Source organism: Dendrobium catenatum, unplaced genomic scaffold (genome assembly GCF_001605985.2).
Source record: "Dendrobium catenatum unplaced genomic scaffold, ASM160598v2 fragScaff_scaffold_1448, whole genome shotgun sequence".
Lineage (NCBI taxonomy): Eukaryota > Viridiplantae > Streptophyta > Magnoliopsida > Asparagales > Orchidaceae > Dendrobium > Dendrobium catenatum.
In genome coordinates this window covers 321,608-345,391 of record NW_021319910.1, presented here as the reverse complement: position 1 = coordinate 345,391, position 23,784 = coordinate 321,608, and the positions used below count along the sequence as shown (strand labels likewise).

The window sequence follows — 23,784 nt, the reverse complement described above, 5'->3', positions numbered from 1 at the left end:
ATCGTCCCAGGACGATCCCAGATCGTCCTGGACGATCCTGGAGCAGATTTTGATATTACAGCCCTTTCCATTAATCTATGAAAAATTACAAGTAAAAGAAGATACAAGCAAAATGAGCAGCAAAACTCCGACCAAAAAATGGAGCTAGCTAATAGAAGCCAAAAAAGCACTCCTACATATGAGGGGATAGAAGAGACCAAAATCAAAGATAAACTATGAATTGGAAAATTGCCAAAGTGAAATAAAACAATCTACATAGCACAAAAATAAAAATAGTCTGCACTCAGATTGTAGTCATGATAGATATTTAGTTCAAATAAGACAACCACACGATTCCCTAGTTGCCCGTAGATCGTCCAAGGTTAATGACTTAAAAAAAAAAAAAGAAAAATCATCATCGTCCAAGGCTTGCAAGTTTTCTCCAGGTTAGCAATCAATATATGGAAAGGCATCATGAAAGGCACCGAAAACACCCATCCAACAAAAAACAACATTTCCATCCAAGAAAACAACCAGGCGGCACAAATTAACTAATGCCAGATGCAAGCATACAGTCACCGATTAAAAACAATAGGGCTACATTTCCAAACAAAAACATCAAATTCAAATGCAACCAACCATCAACCTTGTCAACATTATTGCATATCCAAAAGAGCTTCTCTATTTTTCCACTTAGAGACTTTGAGAAAAATAGCTTTTTTTAACTTTGTGGCAAATTGTAGTAAAAGAGGCGTAAGAATTGCCAAATTTCCTATTATTCCTTTCCCTTCATATGCAATAAAGAGAAGAACAGGCACTACCAAAAAATAAGGTTTTTGCAGCATAAATTTTAACTTTTCCTGGCGGTTATAACCGCCACAAAATTATTTGCAGCGGTCATTAAACCGCTGCAGAACCGCCGTTTTTGCCTTCCGCTGCAACGGCCTTCCGTAGCGGTTTTAAGACCGGCGAGGTAGCTTTTTTATAAAGCGTTTTTGTGCAGCGGTTTAAACCGCCAGTAATTCCCAGAATAATGGCGGTTTTAACCGCAACAAAGGCAAGCAAAATCGACTTTATCGGCGTTAAGCGGCGGTTTTCTGGGCCTTAGTGGCGGTTGCCACTAATGTCCAGAATTTTTTTAAAAAAAATTTTGAAACCTTGCCGTTCACACCTGCAACAAACAACACAAATCATAACATAGGGATTTTTTCATGGCTCCAAATAGAAATTCATATACATATTTTAAGTCATATCATGCAATTTGGATAAAGTTCCAAACATCATTATCGAGCAAAAAGCAACCCATTAGGAAATCAAGGTTGCCGTTAAGATTTCATTCGTTCTCATTACTATGTAGATAATTATATAGGAAAATGTATAAAAATAAGAGTAATATCTGAACAAATTGTTTGCACATTAAAACTAAACATTCATTGTAAATGTGCTACATATAAAGACAAGCAATAAAGAGAAGAACAGGTAATAATTGCATGTAAAGGCTCTTTGCATTTTTAACCGAAGGCTCCATATCATCAATTATCTCAAAAATCTGAAGAAGACTTGATCTAAATAATTGATCCTTAATCCCAAGAATTATCTCACCAATCACATAGAAAGAGAAGCTATATTCAAAGAATAGATGAGATGTGCTTTCAGTAGAGGAGTGGCAAAGATAGCACATAGAGGGTCTACCAAAATGTTTCTTTTTAAGGAGTGCATTGCTATTTTTAACCCACTAACAATAGCCATCCAACAATTAGTAGAGAAATGCAGGGCATAGAGTTTATGCCAAACAAATCTATGCTTTCTTGGGCTAACACCTACAAACCTAGGGCTCAGGGTGGTCTTGGCCTACCCTCTTTTCAAGCTATTCAACATTGCTTCAACTACTCCCTTATTTTCAGAATTTATAACTGCCACTATTAGAGAAAATTTCAAATTTAAGATTGAAACACCCAACTGCTCTATCTCCCTTTTTTGAGGTCTCTCCAGTGTAATGGGATATCTATCTTTGATTTGCTTCTGTCACAATCTCTCATTTATTTGTTCCCTTCTTATGCTCGTATTGATGTGATACTTAATGAACATGGTTGGGCCCTTCCTGCTGCTACTCCTACTCCTCTGGCTGATGCTATCTCTCAGATTTCGATTGAGGATCCTAATTCTATTTGTTTGAAATGGAAGCTTTGTGATGAAGGCAACTTTAAGAGCTTTTTAGCTGAATTTTATAACAGTGGGTTGTCTTGTACGTACTATATTTGCTCTTTCATGCAGATGATACTTTGATTGCAAGTAATTTTTTTGTCATTAATCGATTTATTGAAATAATTGTTAAGTTCTGAGAGTTGGAAATGAAGGATTTTCTTAGAAAGGCTTGCAAATTTCTAGGAATTCAAATTACTAGAAACAAACAAAGCAGAAAGCTATTCTTGTCTCAAATTAAGTCATTATATGATAAAGGATTTGAATAAATTCAATTTGTAGAATCTCAAAGTCGTGAAGACGTCACCATTGGCTGGACGTCTCAAGTTGAAAGCTGTAGCTCCATCGCAGAATAAATGTGAAGAATCTTTATTGACCAGATCCAGTATGCCAATATTGTTGGCGGATCCAGCCTAGCGGGGAGGGGGCAAATTTATAAGTAAAAATGTAATTTTTTTTTTTCATAAATATCCTTACAATCAAAATTTGTTTCGATGGCACTGCCTCTTAATTTCTATTTATTCATCGTTGTATGCTTCACAGATATGTTAGGAGTCCAAGAGGGCAGCGCCCCTGGGCTTAAGGTGGATCCGCCCGTGGTGTGATGTATGGAATGTTTAGCAGGATACTAGACCTTGCAAACTGATCAAGAGCGCTATACACCTAGAAAAGCTTCATTGGTAAGCTCTCAAATGGATTCTTAGTTATTTAAAGGGTTCATTAATCTAGGTTCGTCATCTGAAGCTACTTATGATCATTTCATGGGAAGTATTGATAGAAGGTATGTTTTTAGATATATTTTTATGATTATTGAAAATATTATTAGTAATTAGAAGTCTTCTCTACTACATGGGAATATTGATTACATGAATCTTTTTTCTTCATAGCGCCCTATTAACAGTTTGATCATCATTTTTTTTTATCAAAAGAAAATATATTAAAATCATCAGCAAATGTTACAACAGCAAAGATAAACGCTAACATAATTAAAAAACTAAAAAACAAACCAAAAAATAAATAGAAGCTAAAAGCGAGCTCAGCAGAAGGTCAAGGCTCCCAGTGTCCAGGACGTCCCGCACGGATCGTCCAGAAAGGCGTAGCAAGCGTCCCAACATTCCATCCCGAAAATGCACACCTTCGGTTGCCACCAGCAAAACGACCCGGACGCGAGGCCCGACCACATCATTGCTCAAAGCCTCGTGAAGTCGCAAATCGAACAAAATATCGGAGAGAAACAAAATAACGAACAGAAAAATCATCTTTTGCGTCGACCTCTCCCCCAAAATTTACCACTAGTGGCAACCTTTGGAGAACACACAAGATCAAAATCCTGGTCGGACTCAAACTTTTCCGACTCCAAATCAACATCAGAATCCTCCAGCCAATTATTCTGCTTCCGAATATCCAAACCAGAAGAATTACCCACACATTTAGCCATTACTTTGGTATCCACCTCACTAACAGGGATCACAAAAAAATTGTTTTTAGCCGAAATAAATTCATCTCGACCCAAAGACGGAACCTCCTTCTCATTAACAACCGATACCACCTCAACAGGCACAAAGCCATCAGAACCAATATCTGCCTCATTTAAAACTTGAACACCCCCATCAACAGCCACCTGACCTTCCAAATTTGAAATATTACACACAGGCATGTCACCTGGGGGAATGAAAGGCAGCGCATTTGGAGATAACACATTCACTCCAAAATCCTCTCTAATTAAACCGGAATTAACATGAACAGAAAACGACCCCGACAAATCATCCTGAGCTATATTCACCATAACAGGATCAGCCGCCGGGTCCTCCACACCAGGGGACGAAACAGCCAAATTAAGAGGGGGCACCACACTAACACAATTACTAATCAACACATTCTCAATCACATTTCTATTCTCCATATCTTGGATCTCAGCAATGCCAACAACAGGGGGTTTAACAATCTCAGAGAGGGGAAGTTTTGGGTTCAAACAATGCATCGCAGAGGGGGCACAATGACTTTTCAGATGCCCCAAATACTTACAGGACTCACAAAAATCAGGAAAATGTTCAAATTGAACATTTTGGATATATCCCGACTCCTCAGGACCCAGCCATATCTGTTTCGGATAGCTCTTAGTCACATCTAGTTCGACTAAAACTCGCGCGAGAGAGGGTCGAGAGCCAACCGAAGTAGCCGAATCTACCTTCAAAGGGTTACCAAACAATGAACCTAGAGCATGCAAGATTCAAGGAGAAAAGAGATGGGGTCTTAATTTAGGAAAAGAAACCCAAATTAGAATGACCGGCGATTCACAGCCAATGTCCAGAAGAGGCGACTACTTCGTGATTTTCACAAAATAATTATTTACCATATACGAACGATGGCAAAACACACTGCTGCAATCAAGCTCATTAGACAATTTAATTAAGACATGCGATTGATCCAGAACCGTGACCGAAAACTCCGCTTTCAGTTTGAGTGCAAAGAAAATTTTCCGAATGTCATCCAGAGAAGGGCGTTTCGTAGGAAAAAAACCAACTAATGCAAATTGAAAAGGCAAAGAAAGGGCACAAATTTCAGCTTCAGAGATCCACAAGGACGGTAAACCTCGAAAAGATCCATGCCGGAGATCAGAAAAACTCTCCGAAGACGAAGAACCAGCGAGTGCCTCAACAAAAGACTTTGATTTAAAAGAACTAACCATAAAACCAGGATCTTCCACACGCCGGACCACCATCCAGACGGAAAGGACTACCGAGAAGATCCTCCGCCGAGAAAACAAATGCGAAACCCTAGCAGAGCTTGCAGCTGAAGAAACATCGATTCATATATCTTATCTTGCATGGCCAAATATAATTTTAAAGAAATATCATTTCTAACACTTTATAACCATGGCTTTTTAAGATATACATTTATCTTTCTTAATATAGTCCATATCTAATATACAATATCTACTCTTTTAATCGGGCCATTAGAAGTATGACGTTTTATATGACCAAACTGTGTTAAACCGTGTTAGGTGAGCACTCTATGATCTAATCTTATCTACTACTGGAGCTACTCCGCCTTTCCCGTATATTATCTTTTTACATTTTATCTCTAAGAGTAAAGTCACTCATCCACCCGAGCACCTCATCTCAAAGATGAATCCAGCTGATGGAATTATAAAGTTCTTACCAACAACTAATTAGTTCAAATATCTCTATAAGAATCAAGAACTAACAACATTTATCCACTTTAATCTAGATTAAATAGAATATTAATGTCCTTTTTATATCTTTAACTAATTTCATACCTATTTACTTAATAATTGTCTTTATGTCCCATTTTTAATTAATAAAATATATGAGAAAATTTTTTTCCTTCTAAAAAATTAAATGCTCTTCAATTATCATGATAATTGCATACGAATAAGCACCTCACATCCCATTAATATAATTTATATTGGATTGGCCAAAATGGAATATTACATTTAAATTAGAACAGTTTTGGCAATATTTAATCCCACCAATAAAAAATGGTCAGTTTGAAGTTTGAAAACGGATAACTGTACTCAGCTGGTAATATACCCACTTGCATAATTTATATTTCTGCCCAAATATTTCAGCTTAAATATTAAAGAGTACAGAATCACAAGTACAAATCTCCATTCAGTTGTGATTGCTATTCATATTGAGGAGAAAAATTTTCTAGTGCGGATGCTGAATGCCGTTAAGAGATCAATCAGAATGCGTCACATTATTTTTGTTTGGTACCATGCTTGATACTGCTCGGTATCGTGGCTCGGTACCATTCAGTATCGCTGACATAACACATTCTGGTTGATCTCCGGATGATAAATTGTATTCACGCATAGAATATTTCCTCCATATAAAGAGAGCTATGCGGACATATATGAAATGAAATGATGTCGACAACTAAGGAAGCATAAATTTTGAATTTTCAGTGTAAGAAATAGGAACTTTGTACTTTATAAGAATGAAGAATTAAGAGCTGGCAAGGAAAAAATAAGCATGCTACGGCCCTTAGAGTCAGAATATTATACATGCAGATTCACACACACGTGCATGGATATATATAAAGTTAAATATATCAAGAGTATAAGATTTTTATTTGGGATAACTTTCTAATTATTTTTTACAATTTTCTTGTAAAAATATTTATAGAAAGCAGTAACAAAATAGTGTTCAAAAGCTTTCTCAAACAAAGACAGCTTTTTTACTGTTTTTTAAAATAGTTTTTAAATACAAAAATTAAAAATTTTTATGCTAGAAAGCTGCTTTAAAAATAGTAAAATAGCCGTTCCAAACAAAGCCTAAGACTTGATTTGGGATAACTTTCTTATTGCTTTGTTTTTCAAATCGTAATCATAATTTTTATTTGATGACTATTTTTTATTGGTTTTAAAATATTTTTGTATTAGAGATCTACTTTCTATAATAGTTTTAAAAAATTATTTTATTTATAATAATTTTATTTTTATTAAAAATTATTTTAATATTAGTAATGATCTTTCTTTATTATATTTAAATGAGAATTTGACTTTTAACATGACACAATTTTGACGAAAAAGTATTCATGTAGCCGACCACACAGTGGGACAAAGGTTTGATGTTATTATTGTTGTATAATAATTTTATAAAACAACAAGAGAACTATTCCAAATAAAACCTAAGATAATTATTCAATTTTTGGGGAAATGAGAGAGAAAATTGATTTATGTTTTTTGTTTGCAATACATATAGTATACTAATTTATTTTTTAGGCACAAAGATGATAGAAGAAAGAAATATAAAAATTTCCCAATAATAATTCAATATCTCAAAAATAAAATAAAATAAAATTATATATATATACCCTTATAATTGTGGTTAAGACTTAAGAGCATGAATAATACATTAATGAAGTAATGTATGCACGGTTAGCATAATTCATATAGAATGTGCTTATATTACAATATTTTAAGCAATTATCATAGTTTTTTGTAAAATTATACAAAATATTTATCAAAGATTAATTGATAAATTAAAATATAATATGTTGTATGAAAGAAATAATTAATTTAAAATAAAATCCATATGATAATTGTAAATATTATTTTTTTATCGTAGCCCTTATTCCTCTATATATTATTACCAAAATGCATTGAGGGCTGACTTATTACAGAATGATAAACGCAAATGTACATTGAAAATAATATTAATATTATATAATAATATAGAGTACCATTCCAATATAAATATTGTATATATTTATATAAAGAAATAGATCCGCACGCATGCATGTCTTCATTGTAGGGACTTATATATTTATTTAATCATGTACAAATACAGTATTATATAATGTACATTGAAAAAGGATGATCTTTAATTAGATTCAATATATTATATCTCTCAACTAAAAAAAATAGAAATAAAAACTCACCTTTGCTTAGCGTCGTTGGTGGACGAGTACGATTGGAAACCCCATAACTCGTGTTTGATTCCCCTCGAGCGGCAGCGCCTCTTAAGTGGGGTCCAATTAAGTACGGGCAAAGAGGTTTATGAGATGGGTGCCTCTTCTAAGTCAGCCGAGGATTAGTCACGTCGCCAAGCACCTTTTCAAGAGTGGCAGCGGGTGGATATCCCGTTCCCCAAAAAAAATAAAATTAAAGAATTTATTAATGTTTGACCTTAGCAGCAAAGCATAGAAGTTAATTTACAGGTTACAGGTCAAGGACAGTGATACACACAAACTTATCCTCATTAATGGCTGATTTTTTTTGGTGTATTACAGATTCCACGATATTATTTCTTATCAGCATTTATGAAAAAAAAAAAGAAATGAATCACTATATATAGAACTTGCAGCTTTAGGCCAAAGCCCCAGTGATTCATGTGACCTCTCCCTTCTAAAACAAAAGAGAAGCCTGGCTGACTTTGTGATTAAAAAAAGGGTCTGAAAGGCAAAGGCAATTAGAGTCAGCAAGGTAGATGATAGGTGAAAAAGCCAACTCCATTAAAGTCTTTCAATATAAATATATATTCACATGTTCATTAGACACCTGTAGGGGGCAAAAATAAAGACAATGAGGAAGCTATAGAGAGAGAGAATTTAACCCAACACAACAGAGAGTGTAAGTCTTCAGAGACTAGAGGGAGAGAGAGAGAGAGATTGAAGAGGAAGAAGAAGAAGGGTGGTTGTGCTAGCTGAAGCAGCTAAAGGTAGCCATGGGAAGGCCGCCATGCTGTGACAAGCCTGGGATCAAGAAAGGTCCATGGACTCCTGAAGAAGACCTCATACTTGTCTCTTACATTCAGGAGCATGGCCCTGGAAACTGGAGATCTGTTCCTATTAATACAGGCCAGTACCCATCTTTTTTTCTTTTTCAGTTTCACTTCATTTCTTGTGTGAATCAATTCCATCTCTGATCGATCAACTTAGTTTTTTTCTCAAATTTTTGCTTCAAATCTGACTGTAGGGTTGCTGAGATGCAGTAAGAGCTGCAGACTTAGGTGGACAAATTATCTAAGGCCTGGAATCAAGCGTGGAAGCTTCACTCCACATGAAGAAGGAATTATAATCCATCTCCAAGCCTTGCTTGGCAACAAGTAAACCTAGTTAAATCCTAGTTCTCCAGTACTTCAAAAAAAAAAAATTTTTTGCTGGATTACTGATTTCAAAGTTCCAAACTTTATTTTTCAGAAAGTTTCTTATGAAAGTTCTTTTGAGGTTTTGGTTTTTAGTTTCATATCTTATGACTGTAGGTGGGCAGCCATCGCCTCTTATCTTCCTCAAAGAACAGATAATGATATCAAGAACTACTGGAACACTCACCTTAAGAAAAAACTTATTAAGCTACAAGAAACAATAGGAACTCATGATCCTTTTGCCATTGAAGCAGCGACTGTAAACCCAGAGTTCGCCGGAGTTCAGTTACAGCAACAGCATCCTCACTCTTCCTCCACCTATGCTTCTAGCACAGATAACATCTCAAGGCTGCTCGAAGGGTGGATGAGGTCATCAGAGAAGAACACTATGCAGTCCTCTGCAATGGATATAAGGAACAGTGGTGACAGTTTGATATGTCATGAGGAGTTTTGCTCTGTGAAGTTGCCGGAGATGATGCCTTCGTCGGCGGCGATGGCGGAGGTGGAGCAGAATCGATCTCTGACCTTCTTGGAGAAGTGGCTGTTTGATGATGGTACAGGGCAGGTTGATGGCTTCTTGGAACTGCCCTCTGATCAGCTTATTTAAACGACTCGAGTTCTTAAATATATAAGAAATCATATAGATATATTATGGATCTATCTGACAATTTGTATGAGATAGATTGAGAATTTGAGATCAGAAACCTAAGTGTAAAATAAAGAAATGCTGGTCTTATAATATATTAAATTGGAATAATATTGGCTGCATTACTGTTTCAATTAGTTTGGTTTGGTTTCTCTACTGCTTTATTTTTTTCCATGGTTTTGATTTGTATAAGTAATGTTTGGCTTCTTTGTAATTTTAAGTGCATGTAAAATAAATGGTAAAAGTATCTAAAGCATCAAGAACACTTCAAAAGCTTAGGCTTATATGTAATTTTAAGTGCATGTATATGCTAATTAATTAAAGATAAATTTGGAGTAACTCTTAGGCTTCCTTTGGGAAGACCTTCTTACTGGATTCTTCTGAGTACAAAAATTTTAATTTTTGAATTAAAAAGTTATTTTAAAAAGCTGCAAGAATGTCATCACAAATGAAGTTTTAATCGAATTATCATGAATTGAATTAAAAGTTATTAGACATTAATTTTGATTTCGAGTCAATTTTGAGCTGATCTTTTATTTTTAACTTGTACTCAAAGAAATTCATATTTAAATTGAAGCCACCAAGGCACTGAAGAGGCCAGGTTACTAATAAAAATTCTTTTTGCAGATATATATCACATTCTTCCCAAATTTAGTTGATCCACCTCTTCAAGTGATGATGTGGCTTCACTTTAGATCTGAATTTCATAGTAATTTGTAGTGAGTTTTAAAGTAAATTGTAGCAATATTTATTGCCAATTTCTCAACACCTAATATAGCATTTTGGGTGACATTAAGGAAACTTAATGAAAATTTTTATCTTCTGTTGTTGACATGCTCTTGGCCGGGTGTCTCTATGCTTATGGTTCGTGTGCTTTTATGGTTGTGGGGCTCAGGTTGTTTGTTTGGTTTGTTGAGGTGGCTCTTGGTTGGAGTTGAATTGGGGGCAGGCAAAGCTTTGGTTTTTTTGTTTTTTTGGTTGGGGTTTATTGGTGTTTGGGTTTTGGTTGGGATCTTCGTGGTTTTGGTTGATCCCGTCAGTGTGTTGTTTGGATTCTATATAGTCTCGTGAGGGCTCTATCGTATATGGCTTTGAGTTTGGTGTTGGTTCGGTTTGTGGTTGTGTCGTGAGGTTTGGTAGTGGTGGTTTGTGATTTTTTTTTTTTTGGCTTGCTTGATGTGGCGCTATTTGTCGTCCTTGTTCTCTTTTGGCTTTTCATCTGCTTGTTGTTGGCTTTGGGTGTGATCCTGTATGTAGGGGCTTTCGGGTTGCTGTTTGTGTTGTTTGGCTAGTGGTTATTGGTTTCTTGATTTGCCTTGTTGTTTCTCTCTTTTGTATTTTTTCTTACATATGACTTGTATTGGTTCGTGTGGCTCTTCTTCTGGCAATGATCCTTTTAGCTACTTCTTTGAGACGATTGTTCTTTTTTACTTGTTTTCCTTATGTTTTTATCTCTTCTTATATATTGTATTAGGTAGAATCATTAGCTCGTAGGTTTTATTTCAAAGGCTGTATTTTTATAGAGCTTTTTGGTTCTTTAATAATCTATAATTTTCCTGTTTAATTAACACATAAGCTCCGTTGTGGATGTAATAAAAAAAAGGAAATTTAATGAATTTTTTTTAAAGAAGTATACTTAATGAAAATTAAATATAGAGTACTTATTATATAAACATTATTTACAAATATGATTATCTGTGTAAATACAAATTTCAATATCTATGGAAAAATAATGACTAAAATTTAAGTAACACAAAGTTTCTATATGGCTAATTTAGGGAGGGGTGGATCTGTAATAATCAAATTCATATTATGCAAGAAATTGTTCACTTTGTTTAAAATAATTTCATATTAGACAAAATTTTATAATTCCATCTTTTCTAATGCAATGCATTCAGGAGTGGACCATTATAAACATATTTAGTTGGGAGGTTCCTACAAAACTCCACCATTACATTTAAGGCTGCCTTACATATTATTATAGTTTCACTGTTTACTTATATAGTCCAACAACATTTATTTTGGCATGCAATTTTCAATAATGAACCCCCACCCACCTTTCCTTTCTCTAGGAAGCCAATTACTTTAGAAGTCACTCCTTCTCTAGGCCTTTGCCTTGAATATCACTTACGCCCTCTTTAAATAAGGGTGTCAAAACAAGCCAATAGGTCATTTTGAGCGATTCAAAAGCGATCTGACCCGAATCCGATTTGCTAACAACCCGAACCCATCCTGATAACTGGCATTAGCTTATTCATTATAAAATTTAGATTAATTGATAAAAGATAAGAAGATTATATCAATAAATAAAAGAAATTAAGAAAAAAAAAAATAAACAGATCAAATTTGGTTTGGTGGGTCAACTCAAATCCGACTCGTTTATTAAACGAGTCAACCCAAGCCAGAATTTTTTAGGTCATGTTAACAAATTTGGTCATCTTTGAATTTGAGATATATATCTATTTGGTGAATTTCAGCAATGGACATATCCAACTATTTTGTCGTATCAAATAATAAAATCAATCAAATAAATAATCATAACTAAGGCATTGTTTGAGATGACTTTTTTATTGCTTTTTAAAATAAAGTTTTAGTATAAAAATTTTAATTTTTGTATAATAAAATTATGCTTTAAGAAGCAATAAAAAATTCATCCCAAACAAAACCTAAACATACAACATGATGTTTTTAACTCGCAAGGATACACTGATTAACACAAAAAATTGTGTGAAAGCTATCTTAAAATTTTAATTTATCTAGGTATAGAGCTTTTAATAAATATTAATGCTCAATTGTATAATATTAGATTTTCAACATATACTTACCTCAAAGAACTTTTTATTTACATCAAATTATGTAATAGTGTTATTTTAAAATTAGATACTTATTCAAGATTAACTTTCTATTTCCTTCTATTTGAAATAATAGCTAGCGAGCTTTTAATGCATAGCAAAATAAACAAATAAAAAATGTAAAATAAAATCATAAGTTTAAAGATTCAATTGAGATTCAACTCTTCAAAAAGTTTTTTGATTAAAAATTTTAATACTAAAAAAATATTTTAGAAAGCAATGAAAAAGTTGTCTCATACGAATCTTAGGCTTCGTTTGGGACGGCTTTTTTATTGCTTCTTGAAACAGTTTTTTAGTACAAAAATTAAAATTTTTGTACTAAAAAGCTGCTTCAAGAAGCAGTAAAAAGATTGTCCCAAACGAAGCCTTAGTCTTTTAAAATTACTTGGCAAACAAAAAAAGGTAGCTAAATTTGTAAATTTAAAAATATTACAAATTGGAAAATATTAAAAAAAAAGTTATTATTAAATAATTAAAAAGGTATATTGATAAAAATTATGTTAGAATTTTCTAACTTAAATTTTGATTGGTATAATCTTAACGTCCTATCTACTTTAAGATTAGTACAATACAAATCATTTATGCATTATAGCTAATTTAAAGCAAATCAAAGAGTTTTAAAGCTCACCCTATCTATTTTCTTGATCAGAATATTATAACACAAAATTTTCTCACAAAATATCATGTGAATATATATTGTTTCTCACTTATGAACTAATTTCTTAATTAAAATTAAATTTGATCACTAATATATTAACAATTGCTAACCACTACCATCACAACAACTACGCGAGGTGAGAGTAAGGCTAGTTAGTGGCCTACCTAACAAGTACTGAAAACACGAGCACAAAGAACTCAACTAAAAGCATGTTTGATACTACTGCAATGTTTTATAAAGTTATTTATAAAGTCATTGTGATGAAAGCAACTTAACTACTATGATTCTTAAAAAGTAATTTTTCACCACAAAACTTTCTGAAACCTATGAAAAATCAGTAGCATAATCTTTATTTGAAAAACAAAGCAGCTAGAAAGCTGTCTCAAATATGCCATAAAATGTGAGCCAATTGCTCCTTACATATTAAGAACCCATTTATTACTATGTTCAATAATTTTTATTTGTAAGATTTTAATTTTATTTTTTCCCCTTGTTTTTACCTACCCTTATTCATCTTTAATTAGCAATTTCTAAATATCAATAATACAAATCAGACAAAACAAAACAACAGAGTTAAATAGCCTTTGGCTCTTTGGATTGCTGTTCACCAGTAGTGGAAGCTAAAATATCACTGGAGTCCTTGAACCCTTTCGGTTCTCATGCAAATGAAAAAACCCTAGCAAATCATGACAAAATTAGCATATATATAGAAAATATGTACTTTGCGTTACTCATAGTATCTAGACATAATAAAATATTAAAATTCCTTTTCTAATCAAGTAAATATCTTACACAAGATAAAGGCTTCATTTCGGATGGCTTTCTTCCTGCTTTTTAGAGATGCTTTTTAGTACAAAAATTAAAAAATTTGTATTAAAAAATCGCTTTAAGAAGCAGTAAGAAAACCGTCCCAAACAAAGCCAAAGTCTTTATCACACCTCATGCCGTCATGCGCCTTAATATAAATAGTCCAAGGAAGGACATATAGTCATGCACACATCATTAATTTTCATATGCATGCATTTCTAACGCCTCAAGACGAGAATTTAAACTGACTTTTTCTATACATTTAAGAAATATCAATTCAACTTTTTGTTATGCTAGAGTCAGCTAATCATCCAAATTAATATAGAACAGACATTCAGATTATGCATATAAAATATTTCTTCCAAAACATGTAAATAACAGTAATTCGAAATACAATGATTGGTACAAAAGATTAACTTGCATTCTAAACTACAAAATTATGTATATCGAAATTCAATTCACAGTCCATTAATAAAATCAGTGAAATAAAAGAGTTACTATTTACTCTACAGTAGGCATAATAAAATTACATATGAATATGAATGCAAAAATGCATATGTATTAATGTCCACTTATAACTCTTATTTATCACATCTTACATGCTTTAGGCAAGTGTAGAACAGAGCCCGAATAGAGAAAATGTATTCTAACAAGACTGAATTTTTCCAACAGAGATTATAGAAAGTAGATATCAACATATGGATTTTTATGCCCAACAATTTGGTTAAATCCTGTCACTACTCTGGACATGCTAGAGATTTCTGATGTTGATCCTTAATGGCGATGGTGATTGTCGACGACAATAATTAGTGGTGGTTTTCGATGACGATGGCTGAAAAATGCAATAGAGTTCTTTATACTTCTTTCTCTCCTTCCTTTTTCCCTTCATGTGAAGAATCATGCTATATTTAAAGATTTTTTGGAGTAACATGCTCCATAAATATGGAGAAATCTAAGGCAAAGTCGGAGTGCTTTATCAAATGGTTCATATTGATTTATTCGATCACAAAGCTTATAAGTATTTAAATGCTTAATAATGTCAAAATTAAATGATCTTAAGCTTGTTTGATTTGTCTCATCGAGCCGCTTGATTCGATTTTAAGCATGCTATATTTGGAGATTATTTGGTTACCTAGTTAATGCTTTGAAGATTTTAAATATACTTCAGTCAAATAGTTCGAGCCCATTTGGACTTGGATTGAGCCGATTTTGGTATCATTGGGTTCTTCTTGTCAAGACGTTCAATTTGACCATAAGGTTGCTTAAATCGGAGTTTTGATGCTCCCAAATTTAATTTTGAAAGTTTCTAGTTCAAATATGTCTCAAGACAGTACCTGATCAAATTGATTTTTGATGACATGTCACTAATAAAAGAATCTAACAAAACACATTGAAATTATTTTAAAATTCCCAATTTCTTTCTTTTAATTTTAAATTAATTGACAAAAAGATATTTCTTAAATTAAAAATTCAATCAATAAATAATTACCAGAGTTGAAAGAGCCGCTTCGTATTAGGCACATATATTTAAATTTTTTGAAACATTTAGGCCAAATAATAGAAATTCTCTTTTTTTTTTAAAGATCTTGTTATACATTTTATTTTATTCTTTTGTTGTAAAGAGATTATGATATATTGGTGATTGTAGTGATCTCCTGATTAGTATAAATGATATTTTGGTAAATGAATAGCAAAAAAGGTTGGTTGTTATGACATAATATCCTATGCATGAGGTTGGATCGACAAACTTTCCTTTAAAGATGATTTATGGTATTATACTGGCTGTAGAAAGTAGTAGATGATCAATTACGCCGACTGACAGAGAGTTACGACTCTTTGTTGATTTAATAAAGCCACCTGTTATGATAATTGATTAATTGAATATGATAATTGATTAATTTGATAAATGATAATTGATATAACTAATAATCAACTAGAAATTAGTTAGCATAAAAGATGTTGAAAATATTATATTAAAGCTAGATATCTTGTCTTGCTAAATCATACATTGATGCATTTATATCATCATATATTTGGAAGATACATTAATATCATTGACAATTTTGAATGCATTAATAATACATAAACAAATGATGCATATGAGTATATAAGGTAGATTTCTTTAGTGATTTATGAATGATTTTTGCAACGTTGTTTTATTGATTTATTGAATTTTATAATAATTATTAATATTTAGATTTATTGTAATGATTCCCCACTTTTATTATTAATTATTTTGTTTTTTATTGATAATATTTGATCATTAACTATATTGACTATTTATATTAGTCATTTCATTTAAAACTTTAGTGAATTTTAGATTACTCGTGGGCTTTTTGAACTCATTATGCAGATTTTTTAATTATTTTAGGTTAGGAAATGGATTAGAACGAGTTGAAGTGAGATTGACAGAGATCCTAAAATATATTTTCTTCTAATAAAGTCAAACAGCCTGAGAAAAAAAATTATATCACGATTAATAATTTCAAATGGAAGCTCAAAGCGTGAAATTAATTATTAGTATAAATTTTAATATTATTTTTGTGAGTCCTAAAAATTTATATAATTTTTTATTACTTTGCCTTCAAAATGTTTGCAAATGTTAATATTTTTTCATTTAATATTTTATGTGAAAATAAATTAATATTGCTGACAAAATTTTTAATAATTTGATACAAATTTCTTAAATTCTAAGAAAAAACAAATATATTTTTTAGAATATTAAATATAGTATATATAATTCTCGTAACAAATATTAGATTTCTGATAAATAATTTTTCACAAGCTATTTTACTTTATTTGAAGAAAATAAATATAGTTTATCTCACTAAAATTTTAATACCCAAACAAAGAAATTTACTTACCCCCATTCAAAACTTCTTCTGCTTGGTTTTTTTTTTACCCCACCACGAAACTAACTTAAACATTTTTATTAAGTTTTAGGTTTACCTTTATAAAGGAAAAATAGGCAATAGGGACAAAGCCGAAGAGGAAGAGGTGGAAATCGAATAAATCGAGGCATATTTCTGGCCAAATTATTTTGTGTGGATGTCGAACGTCGTTCAGATATCAATCAGAATGCGTCACGTCACTTCACTCAGTATCTTAGCTCGGTACCACGCTACCGCGCTTGGTACTGTGTTCGATACTGCTGACATGACACATTTTGATTGGTCTCTGGACGGTGAACTGCGTTCGGTGTCCATACAAAATAATTTATCCTATTTCTGAGCGAAAAGAAAAACAAATCTCTTATGTCAATCGCCCGTTCAAAAGACGACTAGCTTCAGCTAGGTGGTGCTCCAGCTAACATCAATCTTCATTTAAATCGATAATTTTGATTTCATTTGAGACGACTTTCTTATTATTTTCTAAAGCAACTTTTTAGTACAAAATTTTTTGAACTAAAATTTTTTATATTAAAAATTTATTTTAAGGAATATTAAGAAAGTCGTCCCAAACTAAACTTATAATTACTTTAATTTTTTTCATAGCTATTTAATTTATTTTATTTTATTTTTAATCATAATTATTTTTAAAATTTGTCCACTAACAAAGCAAGTGAGTTGCGTACATATTTACGTCGCTTTCTGCTGGTAAACAAAGCTACAGTCTTCGTACAGGTATGGGGATTACAGTCTTACAGATACGTGGAGCTAATGCATACGCAGCTTTTTTGTGGAGGAAACTTCAGCTGTTATGAATATTAACTTGTCATTTGTCACTATTATAAGGAATTATAAAAAGAATTATAATAATAATTGTGTTAAATTTTTATGATAATAAAACATAATATTTATTTCTTTATTTATATGAATATCTCACATATCTCTACATATACAAAGATAATTGTGCAAAGACAAGTCAAATTTTTATTGTGAAAATTTGAGCAAAAGAAAAATTTTGGGCAGTCCCATTGAGGAGATGTTATTTGGTGCGGATGCCGAACGTAGCTCTACGTCCTGACTCTAAATAAATTAAGACTCGTGGATTTTTTAAGACTCGACGACCCGATCCAGTCAAGTTAGGAAGCCCACTCATTTTTTATGTTTATAAAAAAGAGAAATGCGAAAGCTCTCAAATATTTAAGATTTTTGCGGAATAAAACTTTTGGTGTCTGTTGAGAAAAAAATTAGAAACATGTGATGAAGATGGAGATTGATTTGGACGACTTTCGCATTTTCTGCATGGCCATTAGAAAAGAAGAAAAAGCTCAAGAGTAAGGTGTATTTTACTTACCTAATAATTTCTTTTCAATGTATATTATGAGGCAATATACATTTTGCTTAGCTTAGTTTTGAATATATAAAGCTATCGTAAAGGCAAATACAACATAACTCTGTTCACCTGCAAGGCATATCAAGTTCTCAAATAAGCTCAAATACTTAAACGAGGAATTTATAAATTGAACATAAATGATTTATGTGTTTTTTGTGATGTTTGTTAAGAAATTTATACGTTGAATGTCTTGAAAACACATGTTTTTGTAAATCAACTATGCAAAATTTTATGTAAAATGATAATTTTTTGGACGTTCATTTATTCTCTCAGATGTAATTATTATGCATTTTTCCTCTTTCGTTTATGTGTCATTTGTTCATTTTGATGCTATGTATAGTACTGCTGTGTACCGCTTTGTATCGTTGTGTAAAATGCACTATCTAGAGCTACGTCCGGAGTTTCTTTTTTTAAATTGGTACAAATCTGCGATCATAATAATTTAATTTTTTTTTTTATCGAATGTGACATTACAATTTAAATTTTTGATTTTGTCAGGCTTATCTCTAATAGCAATGTCAATGACAACAATAGTATTGATCAGCATCATGCATCGAATGATGATAGTCGTCCATGAGAAGACAATGGTTGGGCTCCTTCCGGCCCTACTAGTAAAGAAGACCATGAGGGAGTGAAATATAAGTTTGGCTCAATGGAAAATTAGTACACTTGATAGGAGATTCCAAATGGGGTTTTGAGCTCAAAATTCTGTCACATATATAAGGTTTTTCTCTATTGAAATTAACATATAATGTGTGGAAGCAAAATCTATTTATAAATTTTGAGGCTCCTGAGATTAGGAGTGAAGAAATAGAGTTAATTGAAGATCATCATCTATATTTATTTGAGATTTCGATCACTTCTCGTTCTATGTTGTGTAACCTATCTAGCACTTGGTACTCTTTAAGGCTTGTAAATCGATATATAAAAAATTGATGCCTGCTTTTCTTTTTAACTTGGAGAAGTAAGCATATGACAACCTGCATCTTTTAATCACCAATTTTATGATATATAATGCTTTGAACAAGTAGACTGTAGAATCTTGAATGAGAGGAAGAAACACTTCCTCTTGAGCTTCTTGAGAGAGAGGAGAGAGGGAAGAGAAAAGGGAGAGATAAGAAAATCTGAAATGGATTTCTGTATTTTGCTTTTCACTTCAATGCCTTATTACAAATTTATTGTGCTTATTTATAGACACTAAATGGTAGCTCAAAGGGATACACAAGATACTAATCAAAGCAACATAAATGCAACAAAGAAAACTAACTAAAGAAAGTACACATGCAAATCTTGGACTAATTATAACAAACTCCACCTTGGCCTTAGATTTACAAAATATCCATGTATTCATTTGATGTCTCAGCTATCTTGGCATGGTCCTTGGGCCTAACTCCCTTTCGCTTTAGTAGATTTGGGCAATTTATTTTGAAGTGCCCTTCCTTCTCATGTCTTCCCCTTGCTACAAGAATGTCTCCAACGCTTTTATCTTTGTCCTCATTCCTACGTTGTAACTGTTTGGACACCAAGATTGACTTTACCTCTATCATAGTTAACGTTTGCTTGCCATATAGTAACGTGTCCTTTATATTTTCATATGACTTCAGCAAAGAACTTAGGAGGATAACACCTTGATTTTCTTCCTCAATTCTTACATCTACATTCTTAAGATCAAGGATGAATTTATTAAATTCATCAATATATTTCTTCAAATATTTACCTTCCTCCATATGTAGGGTGTATAAATCTTTCTTTAGGTATAAACGGTTGGCCAATGATATTTTGAGATATAGGAACTCCATTTTCTCCCATACTTCTATGGAAGATCCTTCTTCAGCTACTTCCCTCAAGACTTCATTGCCGAGTGATAACAAGATTGCACAATGAGCTTTCAACTGCATTTGTCTTGCTCTTGGTCTATCAATTACAACAGCAAGATCTACCTTGGAAATTGCCTCGGAAGTTCCTTGAAGAATAAGGAGGGCCTTCATCTTGATTCTCCACAAACCAAAGTCATTATCTATGGTAAACTTGTCGATTTAAAACTTTTGGATCGACAAGGTCAATAATCTTAATTACTTAAGCTCCACCTCAAAAAGATCTACAATCTTCCATGTCACTTGACTTGCGACTAAGGCACGCTCACCACTCCGCTGCACCACATCCATTCACACTATTAAACCTCCGCATGTACAATCGACTCAGCTGCTCCAACCTCCTTCCACGTGATCGAACCCTTCTCCTTCTTTGGTTTAATCACGACACCAGGCTGCTCTGCCTCACCTCCTCGCAACCAGCCCACGAGTTTGTCTTCTGCATGCAATTTTCCCGGCGCTACAACCCCGTGTACCCACGCGTGCCACAACCCCTTGGGCCCGTCTGCACCGCGACCCCCTCATGCCCATCTTCCTGCACAGTGCACCCTCGAGGCCCTGTGAGCTAGCGTGCTCAAGCCCTCTTTCGCTCCATACGTGCGACCCCAGGCAGCCTGCATCCTAAGCCTCGCATGACGCCTGCCAGCTTGAACTACTACCAGCGCACACGCTTCTGTGCGTGCTCACGCCTACGCCTTACACATCCTAGCTGTGTGCCCTACCATGCATGCATTTGAGCTTGCCTAAGGGACCTCCTCTGCTATTCCAATCACGACACCAGTGAACGTGTTTGCTTGCACGACACCAACACGTGACCAAAATTATTGAGTTGTACCTCCCAATTTTGCGTAATGGTCCGGCCTCACACGACCGCAGCCTTGATCTGTTGCCTTCAGCTCGCAACCAGCTTGACACTCCACTACGTGTGTGGTCTGATCACCCTTTTCTCTTTCTTGACTACAAGAACCGTCTTTCCTCTTTTGCTCGATCAGCTCCTCTTAGCTTTGATACCAGTTGTAGAATCTTGAATGAGAGGAAGAAGCACTTCTTCTTGAGCTTCTTGAGAGAGAGGAGAGAGGGAAGAGGAGAGGGAAATATCATAAAATCTGAAATGGATTTCTATATTTTGCTTTTGGCTTCAATGCCTTATTACAAACTTACTGTGTTTATTTATAGACGCTTAATGGTATCTCAAAGGGCTACACAAGATCCTAATCAAAGCAATATAAATGCTACAAAGAAAACTAACTAAAGAAAGTACACATGTAAATCTTGGACCAATCATAACATAGACAAAACTGGATAATTTTATGATGGTGCTTTATATATATATTATAGGTTTTAAAACCAAGTTTGTTCAAGAAACTTGGTGAAATCCTTCTTTCTATTTAGGATTACAGAAACATGATCTGCATTGTTGATGATTTGGAGCTCTGCTTTTGGAACTCTACCTTTTATGTTTAAGCTGCACTCCAATGGAACCACTTCATCTTTGTCACCATGAATAATCTTCATAAAAATTCCTTCTTCTTTTAAAGTTCTCAAGTAATTATCATTAAATTTAGCTCCTCTACATAACACCTCATGCATTGTATGCCAAGCAGAATGGTGAGTGTGCTTGGTTATATCTGTCAAATTGAAAGGCAAATGCCTGCATGTAACAATATTCAAAGTCAATCTTCAGCATTTGTATTCACTATATATACAAAATTGCAGGGATATCAAAAATTTTTTTTTTCTTTTCTTACTTCTTCCAAGTCAGTAGCTTAATTATCCATTCCCATGTCAAATGATTTCTGCAAATGATGAAGCAAATAGTTCTTCCCAAGTGTTCATACCAAGACATAACTGAAGAGAAGAATAGTAGAGGGGGCCAAATTTTCCTTTCAGCCAATCTATTCAGAGCATTGTGGCTTGCTTTAGCTTCAAGTGAAGGGAAGTATGGCTAAAATGAAAAAAAAATCATAAAAAAGATGTCATCATAAGCTTATAGTTGAGTAAAATATCAAACATCTTATTGCAATAAAATTCAAATTTGAGATTTAAAATCTGAAGTAGATGAAGGCTTTGTTTGGGACGACTTTCTTACTGCTTTTAAAAACAATTTTTTAGTACTAAAAAGATGCTTTAAGAAGCAATAATAAAGCTGTCCCAAATCAAACCGAAATCTCTTTTATTATAATACTTCATATAATCTAATTTTCAATATCTCATACCAGAATTAGTATACTTACAGGAGCAACAAGAGTAATGGATTTCACAGACTTGGGATATTTTGCAGCTAATGCAATTCCAAGGATGCAGCCCATGGAATGAGCAACTATATGAAAACTATTCAATCCAAACTGTTTAATCACAGTCCTCTCTATCATCTCCAAATGATCTTGTATTCTGTACAAACAATTTGCTGGTTTTGGACTTTTACCAAAGCCTAGAAGATCCATTGCAAACATTTTAACTCTCAGATCTGCTTCTTCTGATAAATTTGGAAATACACTTTCCACCCATATAGATGAAGACGATAGAAATCCATGTAAGAAAATCACATTCTCAGTTTCATAGCTACCATCTTGTCTTGTTTCAGCTGAAATTCAGAAAAATAATTTTTTTGCTTAAATTATAACTGTCAGCCAACTGGTTTCTTTCAAAATATATTGTAAGAATATGCATGAATTCAGAAGATCATTTTCATCTTCACCCATATTTTTTTCCTCTAAGGCTTCGGTTGGGACAGCTTTTTTGCTGTTTTTTCTAAAACAGCTTCTTACTACAAAAATTTCTGAAATTTTTGTACTAGAAAGCCATTTTAGATAACAGTAAAAAAGCTGTCCAAATTATTCTGTGAAGAGTCCGGATGTGTCCGGAGACCAATAAAAATGCGCCACGTCACCCCAAAAATGTACCGCGCTCGGTACTGAACGCAAGCAGACGGTTCTCCCGTATGGTGTTTGCACAGAATAATCTCTCCCCAAACAAAGCCTAAAACTCCGGAAAACTAATCCAAAATTATAAAAAGAATACATTTGAATGGAGGCCCAATAAAGAGGGATTTATATGCATAACACATGAAACTATCCTATTTATGACATAAACGAATCAATAATTCCTAAATCTACATATACAAACTTACCTCGAGTTGGTTCTTTGATGACCAAATGAAGAGTCTCCTTCCCCATCCCCTGCCAATTTTTCCATGAAGCACAGCTCACACAGCTCTCACAGTTACAATCTGACCACCGAGGAGATCTCCTTCCAGCTTCCTTCTTCTCCTTCTCCTTCTCATCATCATCATCATCATCATCATCATCACTCCTTCCCGTCGCTGAAAACAAGCCCAATATCTGATCTCTAAATTCATTTCTCCTTCCATACAAAGTCTCAGAAATCTCATCTCCCTCTTCTTCTCCTCCTCTGCTTCTGCAATAACAAGGAATTGGATTCTCTTCAAGAACTGAATCCAGGAAACGGTAGATGAAGCAGAGAGCAAAGTCCAACAGATCAAGTAACGCGAACACGATGCGACTAACAGAGGAAATTATGGCGTTTGTCACTCTCCACATCTTCGATGAAGAGAATAACTAAGCTCAACCCAAATTCTCCTCCTTTGAGTAGATGCCGTTGCACAAGCTTGCATATCGGCCACATAAATAGGCTTCAATTTTCAAAATAAAAATATTATTTCCAAACTTTTATCATTTATTTACTGCTAAATCACAAGGTTCGTCTTTTTAATTAATTTAAAATAAAAAATAATATCAAAATATTCTAATATATTTTATATCAAAATTATACTGTATTTATGAAATTAAATAAAAATTTGAAAATAACAGAAAAATTGGGCCGAATAAAACTTTACCAGTTGTCTGGAAAGCTCCAT

The 23,784-nt window shown here is 33.4% G+C and overlaps 2 protein-coding genes across 2 annotated transcripts; one reads left to right on the top strand and one right to left on the bottom strand.

The window, feature by feature from the left end:
* The first annotated feature begins 8,359 nt into the window (after positions 1-8,359).
* LOC110107128 (transcription factor MYB60-like) lies at positions 8,360-9,586 on the top strand. Its single transcript, XM_020837299.2, has 3 exons — positions 8,360-8,508; positions 8,627-8,756; positions 8,913-9,586. The coding sequence occupies exons 1-3, from the start codon at positions 8,376-8,378 to the stop codon at positions 9,400-9,402; spliced, it is 753 nt and encodes a 250-aa protein (XP_020692958.1). The 5' UTR covers positions 8,360-8,375; the 3' UTR covers positions 9,403-9,586.
* Positions 9,587-21,002: 11,416 nt separating this feature from the next.
* Positions 21,003-23,534, bottom strand: LOC110107112 (probable lysophospholipase BODYGUARD 4). Its single transcript, XM_020837274.2, has 4 exons — positions 23,038-23,534; positions 22,142-22,491; positions 21,656-21,852; positions 21,003-21,558 (listed from the first exon to the last, which is right to left on the bottom strand). The coding sequence occupies exons 1-4, from the start codon at positions 23,465-23,467 to the stop codon at positions 21,249-21,251; spliced, it is 1,287 nt and encodes a 428-aa protein (XP_020692933.1). The 5' UTR covers positions 23,468-23,534; the 3' UTR covers positions 21,003-21,248.
* Between the last annotated feature and the right edge of the window lie 250 nt (positions 23,535-23,784).

Excerpts from the sequence above, each read along its gene's own strand:
- LOC110107128 (XM_020837299.2), top strand. The coding sequence starts at position 8,376 with ATGGGAAGGCCGCCATGCTGTGACAAGCCTGGGATCAAGAAAGGTCCA. Across the intron at positions 8,509-8,626 it reads ATCTGTTCCTATTAATACAG|GGTTGCTGAGATGCAGTAAG; the intron begins GCCAGTACCCAT and ends ATCTGACTGTAG. Across the intron at positions 8,757-8,912 it reads CAAGCCTTGCTTGGCAACAA|GTGGGCAGCCATCGCCTCTT; the intron begins GTAAACCTAGTT and ends TTATGACTGTAG.
- LOC110107112 (XM_020837274.2), bottom strand. The coding sequence starts at position 23,467 with ATGTGGAGAGTGACAAACGCCATAATTTCCTCTGTTAGTCGCATCGTG. Across the intron at positions 22,492-23,037 it reads CATCAAAGAACCAACTCGAG|CTGAAACAAGACAAGATGGT; the intron begins GTAAGTTTGTAT and ends TCTGAATTTCAG. Across the intron at positions 21,559-21,655 it reads AAGCTACTGACTTGGAAGAA|GCATTTGCCTTTCAATTTGA; the intron begins GTAAGAAAAGAA and ends TGTTACATGCAG.